Here is an 8,995-nt window from a genome sequence, read left to right as displayed (position 1 = left end):
AGGTCCTCACACACTGAATTTGTATTCCTTTTGTCAATCTTCTCTATATTAATTATCAAATCTAAACGTAGATGACTGCTCTATTAATCAGACTTTATAAAGCTGAAAATCTGCATTTTGTTACACTTAATCAAACAGATCTAATCTTGTGGTACACAAAATCCAGAAAATCATGTGACCTACCTTCCAGCCATCAGACAGATATCCACAGTAATTATTCAACAGCAGCTAAATGAAATAGGACATGCTTTGCATGTTTCATCCTTCCTTGTAACCACTTGTCCTCTTCCTACTGAAAACCTGGGACACTGCAGCGTGCAGACCGCTGCATGTACAAAAATGACTAACGCAAATTGTGATTTATGCGTGGTGTCTGGAGGAGTGGGACATTGTTGAACTCCATACATGGTACACAGCAAATTAGAATTTCTTTGGAAGGAACCTTTTGTCACCAGTGAAGATTAATGGGGTCTGAATCGCAAGAAGTCTAACAAAAGAGATATTTACCTTTCCTTTAAAAGAATTGTCCACTTTTCATTTTTGTATATTATCGTAGCTAACTAGGATATACAATTTGCAGCATGCTTCCAAAAGGATAACAGAAATCGTAATGAATTTACTTGATTACAGCCCACAGACATGCACCAAAATGAGAGCATATGGCACTGATCCATCTGAAATTTATGGTAACTGTCTCAAATGTGCAAAGATCGTCATTGCACTCGTTAATTTTTCTCTGGGAACCAGGGAAGCCTCACGGCAAAATAAGCAGTTACTAAATTGTAAGACAGAATGCGAAATAATACAAAGTAAATTAAGTGGACATCGCTTTGTTTTTACAGAACCACAATGGTAACAACTATTGAAGTTACAATAGAAACACTTAAGAAAATGTAAAACTCACAATATGTACGGAAGGAATTTATTCTCTCTTTCATGGAATGTATTTCGACACATATGAAAATAACTCGCACATCTCAAAAAATTATTGAATGTGAGTGGTATTTACATAATAGAGAAATGACCATTGCTGTCAGAATGATGGATCTGCATTTGCACAATACATTATATCTGGGCAGGATTGAGACTATTAACTGTGCACACAGTGGCTAAACAATATGAGGTTTATGATTGCATATTATTTCCATTATCTTTGCTATTTAATAAATCAGGAGATTTAAAAAGGTTCTGAGAAAAAGTGTAACACATTGTTATCTGTAGTCTTTGTTTCTACTTCAATTACCTGCTTCTCCACCATGATATGACTATACATTCAAAAACGTCAGGCACAAAATAAAGATGTAATAAATAAAAAAGCAATAATTTACAATTACTTACTTATTTCATAGCAACAGCCATGCCAAAAAGCAATGAAAGTACTTTATAAATAACGTTCAAATTCCACACAGAGGAAGGTGCGTTGTAATGGAATTCATTGAAGCTTCTTCTATGATGTTTTTTTCGAGGAGAATATGGATTGAATGTTCCTTCAGCTTGCTGGATTTGCTGACTCTGAACTTGTTTTTAATTCATCCATAACTAAAAACATAATGTAGAATCACATTTGCTTTTCATTGCTGCACAATAGATTTGTGTTCTGTAAGCATTCTCTTTGTGAAACCTATAGAATCACAAATAAAAAAAGTTACTTCAAATTAAATTAACCTTCACATTGCTCAATCCATGCCAGATTATTCTAGACCCACATTAAGAGAACTGATTTTTAAATTAAAACTATATATATATAGCTCCATTCCCAGGTGAGATCAAAGCATCTGGCTTTTTGTGCGAGATAACTTATCAATGTCTCCAACATTTCCCAATTGGTACATATGAATAGAGACTAATAAAGTATGGTCCAAAATTAAATCTGTACAATTTGATATAAATTAGGCATCTGATAATCCAAAGCATGAAATACAACAGTGGATTGAAATTACTAAACAACACATCGTGGGCATATTGTAGTACAATTGTTGAATTAGCATGAAATAAAATACATATGTGAAAACCCATTATTCATATTGTTTGCTCTGTCAAGAACCTAGTCTTATGCAGTACATAGATATTGGTATTGAGAAACGTATTGAGATATGTTACAAGAGCAGCTTTCCTGTCATGTTCATTATTAATCAAAATAGGCCTACAGTTTCTTGGAATGTCATTTACCATTAAGGTGGGAAGTTCAGTAATTGACCCAGCATTGCGTAAGAATAAAAAAGTGATTTAGTAAAATTGTATAAAATCGGGAATTAGCATTTCCTTCACACCACTAGGATTTCAAGAAAAATAAGGAGCAGCTAGAAATCTGATGGCAATTTCAAGGCAACTCTGATCAGGTCAGATTATTAAACATTAGTGGCGATTCTTTGCAATAAACAGTCAAATACACTTAATTTATGCACAGCTCTAACTCAAACGTCGACTTCTGCAATACAGTGCAGATAGATACGCACACACAGACAACACTTAACTGAGAGAAGAGGAAGCCTTGAGATTTTGACGGGAGGTTTTTTTTGGGGGGTGGGGGAGAAATCACATTATTTGGTATATTCTGTTTTGCACAGTCTGGAACACAATTACATTTCCAACTGATTTAGTTTTTTTTTGGGTGGGGGGGGGTGGAATAAGAAAACAGACGCACAATAACGACCACCAATAATAATAATAATAATTGCCCTGATTATGGCAATGTTATGTAAGAGAGAGCTAGAAATGAACACATACTGTAACCCGCAAACACACATATTATCACAAATGTCTGGTCTGTTTCTCTCTGAGCAGAACTCCACGTTAAAAGGTTTCCTTTTAAGGCACGTTTGGACTCAGGTCAACCTTTCCTTTCCTGTCTGAGCGATAGATCTCTCTCGATATATTTGTGCACAGTGTGAGGCAATTTCAACGCAACTCTGAGCACATTATTAAACATCAGTGGCGATTCTTTGCCGCAAAACACAGTCAAACCCAATTAATTTATGCGCAACTCTACGCTCGAACATCCACGTCTGCAAATATATATATATATAGAGAGAGAGACACACACGTATATATATACACACATATATATTTACGGGATAACCAAAAAGTCGTGCTATCTATCTTATTATCTAAAAACAATTTTAGATTTTTTTGGGTGGGTGTGTGTGAAGACTCATTAGACATTGTAAATGGTATCACGACTTTTTGGTCACCCTGTGTCCATATATATACATAAATAAACACACACACACAAATACACACAAGGTGACCAAATGTATATGTATCTATATTGTATATGTATATGTATGTGTGTGTGTGTGTGTGTGCATTAATCTGACCTGCTCAGATATATAATATATATGTGTGTGTGTGTAGCACATGCAGACCATGGTGTACAATTGCAGTGACAGTAAAGCACTGACCTGCAGTGCCTGGCCAGTGGCTGGGGGTGGGTGAGGGTGGTGGGGGTGTGGGGTCAGGCAGTGCTGCGGGGGGGGAGGGGGTGAGGGCGGTGAGGGTGGGGGTGTAGGTGTTGGGGGGTGAGGGTGGTGAGGGTGGGGTGGAGGTGTTGGGGTGGTGAAGGTGACAGTGGAGCTGGTGTTGGGGGGGGTGAGGGTGGTGAGGGTGGGGTGGAGGTGGTGAGGGGGTGGGGGGGTGAGGGTGAGGGTGGAGGTGCTGGGGGGGTGAGGCGGTGGTGGGGGGGGGTGAGGGTGAGGGGGTGCTGGGGGGGGTTAGGCGGTGTCGGGGGGGGGGGGGTGAGGGGGTGTGGGGGGGGGTCAGGCGGTGTCGGGGGGGGGGGTGGGGGTGGGGGGGTCAGGCGGTGTGGGGGGGGGTGGAGGTGGGGTGAGGTCAGGCGGTGTCGGGGGGGGGTGGGGGGTGGGGGGGGGGTCAGGCGGTGTCGGGGGGGGGGGGGGGGTGGGGGGGGTGGGGGGGGTCAGGCGGTGTGGGGGGGGGGGGTGGGGGGGGGTCAGGCGGTGTGTGGGGGGGGTGAGGGTGAGGGTGGAGCCGGTGGTGGGGGGGGGTCAGGCGGTGTGGGGGTGGGGGGGGGTGCTGGGGGGGGGTCAGGCGGTGTGGGGGGGTGCTGGGGGGGTCAGGCGGTGAGGGGGGGGTCAGGCGGTGTGTGGGGGTGAGGGGGTGAGGGTGAGGGGTGAGGGTGGGGGGGGTCAGGCGGTGTGTGGGGGTGAGGGGGTGGGGTGGGGGGTCAGGCGGTGGGGGGGGGTGCTGGGGGGGGTGGGGGGGGTCAGGCGGTGTGGGGGGGGGTCAGGCGGTGAGGGGGGGGGGTGCTGGGGGGGGTCAGGCGGTGTGGGGGGTGGTGGGGGGGTCAGGCGGTGTCGGGGGGGGGGGGTGAGGGGGGGTGTGGGGGGGGGTGAGGGGGTGAGGGTGAGGGGTGAGGGTGGGGGGGGGTCAGGCGGTGTGTGGGGTGAGGGGGTGAGGGTGGTGGGGGTGAGGGTGGGGTGGGGTCAGGCGGTGTGGTGGGGGTGTGGGGGGGGTCAGGCGGTGTGGGGGTGGGGGGGGGGTCAGGCGGTGTGGGGGGGGTGGGGGGGGTCAGGCGGTGTGGGGGGGGGGGTCAGGCGGTGTGGGGGGGGGTGGGGGGGGGTCAGGCGGTGTGGGGGGGTGAGGGGGTGGGGTGGGGGGGGTCAGGCGGTGTGGGGGGTGGGGGGGTCAGGCGGTGTGGGGGGGGGGGGGGTCAGGCGGTGTGGGGGGGGGGGGGTCAGGCGGTGTGGGGGTGGGGGGGGGGTCAGGCGGTGTGGGGGTGTGGGGGGTGGGGGGGTCAGGCGGTGTGGGGTGTGGGGTGGGGGGGGTCAGGCGGTGTGGGGGGGGGGGGGGTCAGGCGGTGTGGGGGGGGGGGGGGGTCAGGCGGTGTGGGGGTGTGGGGGGGGGGGTCAGGCGGTGTCGGGGGGCGCGGTGCTGATGCCCCGCTGTGCGAGTTTCTGGCGGCTGCAGCGCACCGCTTGGATCGCGAGGCGGTTCTTGTACTGCACGAGCCGGAGGGTGATCTCGGCGTTCCAGCCCTCCTCCTGGGGGCACCGAAAGTCTATCTCCTTCTTGTCGGCCATCACCACCGTGAAGTACACGTACTTGCCCTTCCTCTCCACGCAGTCCACCGTCTTCATGTCCCCGAAGAGGAGCTGTTTGACGGCGCTGCAGTTGCTGCCCCCGGACTGGGCATCGCGGTGCTGCTGGTGGTGCTGCTGGTGCTGCTGGTGATGGTGCTGCTGCTGCTGGTGCTGCTGGTGGTGATGGTGGTGGTGATGGTGATGGTGGTGATGGTGGTGGTGGTCCTGATGCTGTTTGGGTCTCAGCAGCAGCAGCCCTTCCCCTGTCAACACGCAGTGCTTCTTCTTCCACAGCTGCAGCAAACCATCACTCCTCTTCTCCAGCGAACCCTCCTTCAGGACCTCCTCAGCCTCCTCCATCCTCACCATCGACTCGAATCCGTCTCTCTTATCTGCAGTAGTGCATAGGTAGAGATTTTTTGTTTTTTAAAAAAAAAAAAAAGAGAGAGAGAGAGAGAGAGAGAGAGGGAGAGAGAGAGAGAGAGTGAAAGCCAACCCAGGGTCAAAAATTACTGAGTGCTTTTTTTTTTTCTTTTCTTCTGCTTTTTCTTCTTCTTCTCCTTCTTCTCCTCCTCCTTCTCCTTCTTCTTCTCCCCCTCTCCTCTTCCTCCCCCTCTTCCTTTCTGCCCCCTTTTGTGATTATTGCAGCAGAAATGGCTCAAGTCTTGCAGTCTGTTGGACCACCCATCCCCTCACTGGCTGCTGCTGCTGCTGGTGGTGGTGGTGGTGATGGTTGTGTGTGTGTGTGTGTTTTTTTGTTGGCAGTGCCTGACTTGCTCTCCCCTGAACGATCTGTGCAATTCTGCAGTTGCCTTCCCACACTCTGCTCCCACCCACCGTGTGATGGGGAGAAGGAAACAGCTCATCGATTTGCAGAATCCAGAGTCACTAAAACAGCCTACGTGGCTCCTGGGTTTTTTTTTTGGGAGCTCAGTAAAAGTGTGTGGCTATCAGTAACAGAGGGAGCCACCAGCGGGCAGTGCAGAGGATATAGATTGCAATGAACTGATCCATCAAAGAAACCACTTCATCCAACTTATTTGTATAATATATATATATAAAATTTATGGCCAGGAGGCTGAAAGCTCGGTGGAGTCCTGTAGCTCAGTGGTTAGAGCACTCGCTTTGCAAGTGAGAGACCTGAGTTCAATTCCAGGCAGAGGGCCAAACCTTGGGCAAGTTTCCTTACTCCACACAGAGCCCTAATAATAATCCCTCCAAAAAACCAAAAACAATAATTAAATTGGTCATTTTCAATCTACGACTGTTTGTGGGACATTGCTGTGCGCAATTGGCTGCCGCGTTCGCCCACAAATATACAGTCAATTCACTTGACAGTGTGTTCTGTGAAGCGCTTTGGGACGTCCTCCCGACGTGAAAAGCGCTATATCAAATGCAAGGATTATTATTATTATTATTAAAGCGATATTTTTTTCCCCAATCAAATCTACGACTCAAGGGCGAGGGAGAGATTTCGCGTGGTGTTTTAACAACGGATGAAATAGCATAGGAGTTAATAACGATCGCGCTTCCGTTTGACATCGCGCCTTATCGCTCCCGCAAACCCTCTCTCAGGACCTCCTCAGCCTCCTCCATCCTCACCATCGAATTTAATATATATCTATATATATATGTTAAAAAAGAAATCCAACCCAGGTCAAAATTATTGAGTGCTTTTTTTTTTCTTTTCTTCTTCTTTTTCTTCTTCTTCTCCTCCTTTCTGCCCCTTTTCTGATTATTTCAGCAGAAATGGCTCAAGTCTTGCTGCCTTTTGGACCACCCACCCCCTCACTGGCTGCTGGTGGTGGTGTGGGACATTGCTGTGCGCAATTGGCTGCCGCGTTCGCCCACAAATATACAGTCAATTCACTTTAGTGTGTTCTGTGAAGCGCTTTGGGACGTCCTCCCGATGTGAAAAGCGCTATATCAAATGCAAGGATTATTATTATTATTATTATTATCACGTCTTCGAGGCGTCTCAAAGGGCTTCGCAGCTTTGTTAAAAGTCAATTGACTGTACTTTTTGTGGGCGGAACGCAGCAGCCAAGTGCACACAACAGCATCCCGCAAACAGTCGTGGATTGAGTTGTCTAAGAGAGTGGGATCTTTCATAAATTTTATTTAAAAAGCAGCATGAAACAGTGATGCAGGAATGGGAGGACTGTAGGGTCTATGTTCTGGAGGGATGATCAGATGAACTGAGGGGCCTTCTTCATTCAGACCAATCTTGGGAACAGGACAAGAACTCAGTTACTGAAACACCTTACTCAACGATTACATAATAACCCCTTCAACGAGTACTAAGATAATAATTCCCGGCTCGTCTGATTTAAGAGAATGACTGGGGCCAGTCAAAACTGTTTACACTAACAAAGAAACGTGAAACTAACAAAGGTAAAAAACTCAGCATTTTCTCACAAGTGTGGGGGTATACAATAGAAAACTGGTGTAAAATAATAATGTGGGGGGGAGGGTTATAAACAAAGTAGGAGGAAAAACAGGGAATCCTAAACATTGTGGTGCTGGTTATTAATACAGGATCCAGAAATTAAGACTTGCCTTTGTCTACAAATAATTACTACACTGAAATTACCTGAAAAATTTAAGACATTCAACATTATAGATACGACATGAAATGCAATAATTATCAATTAGCAATGGTAAAATGTTTAGAAGCAGCACTTTGGTCAATAGAAAACAAGATGCACATTTCACTTGCATTCATAATAAACCTTACATTTGATATGGCATCTCAATATACTTAACACAATACTTTGTAGGCATATATTCAAACAACTACTAATGGTGTTTCCCTATATCCAGCAGGTGACAACATTTGTGTCTCAGTGCCAACAAGTGGTTTCCTCAAAAGTTGAAACCTTGGTAGTCACAATATGTAACTCTTAAACAAGGACCTACATCCTCAGGCTCGACCAAGGCTGTAGTCGGATATACTTGAATCACATACCAAATAGATGGCTTCTATCAATAGGTACCAGAGACTGAATTGGTGTATTTTTCGTGGTTTCACCAGCAAACATTTTTTTGTGTGATTTCTGATTCCAGAAACCACAAATAATAAACCTTGCATTTGAATAAAGCATATAACACATCTCAAATATTTTGAGCTTTAACATCTCATCCAAAGGATGGCACTTGAAACAATGCAGCGCTCCCCAGGATAGGATTTGAGCATTGGTCTGCAAGACGAGTGCTGAATGCAAGACTCAAACCCACAGCTTTCTGAGAGCCTATCGGCGCCTTGGCATGTCCTCCCGACGTGGAGTCCTGCAGCTCAGTGGTTAGAGCACTCACCTCGCAAGGGAGAGACCCGTGTTGGATTCCCAGCAGGCAGGGCGAAATGGTGGGCAAATTTCCTTACTCCACACGCCTGTTTACCTAACCGTAAGTAGGAACCTGGTTGTTGGTCAATTGGCGCATCGCTTTTCCAGGGGTAATAATTCCATCAAAAATAATAATTTGGTCACTCAATCCGCAACTGTTAAAGAGGGATACTGTGGTGTGCAATTGGCTGCCGTATTTCACCCACAAAATAGTCAATTCACTTTACAATATATTCTGTGAAGATATATTTTGTGAAGCGCTTTGATGTCTTGGAAGACACAATAAGGTGTTATATCAAATGCAAGAATTAATATTATCTTTCATGTCAGAGGACATGCAATGTGTTAGTGTTGAGCCAGGCTGAGAACTTATTAAAACCCTTGATTGGAAGCCCAGACACTACTTGGAATAATCTGCAGTTATGGTTTCTTCTTGAAGGTTTTCTTCAAACAAATTTAAAAATGGATATCAACATTCTCCCATTCTAGAATGTAATACAAGTAAAACTCCTCCGTGTGTAGCTGAGCTGAGCAGTAAATGAAAAAATTGCAGCCATATTCATAATTCAAGGCAGAGAACAAAAGAGGATAGAAAACAATAATAATCCTTGGATT

The 8,995-nt window shown here is 46.4% G+C and overlaps 1 protein-coding gene across 1 annotated transcript; it reads right to left on the bottom strand.

The window, feature by feature from the left end:
- Positions 1–4,862: 4,862 nt before the first annotated feature.
- On the bottom strand, positions 4,863–5,580 carry LOC103179916 (pleckstrin homology-like domain, family A, member 1). The gene is made up of 2 exons (XM_042335052.1): positions 5,533–5,580; positions 4,863–5,428 (listed from the first exon to the last, which is right to left on the bottom strand). Exon 2 carries the CDS (start codon positions 5,403–5,405, stop codon positions 4,863–4,865), a length of 543 nt encoding a protein of 180 aa, XP_042190986.1. The 5' UTR covers positions 5,406–5,428; positions 5,533–5,580.
- Between the last annotated feature and the right edge of the window lie 3,415 nt (positions 5,581–8,995).

This window comes from Callorhinchus milii, unplaced genomic scaffold (genome assembly GCF_018977255.1).
Source record: "Callorhinchus milii isolate IMCB2004 unplaced genomic scaffold, IMCB_Cmil_1.0 Scaffold5, whole genome shotgun sequence".
NCBI lineage: Eukaryota > Metazoa > Chordata > Chondrichthyes > Chimaeriformes > Callorhinchidae > Callorhinchus > Callorhinchus milii.
Note: the sequence above shows the minus strand (reverse complement) of the source record. Positions and strands in the feature narration are given on the sequence as shown.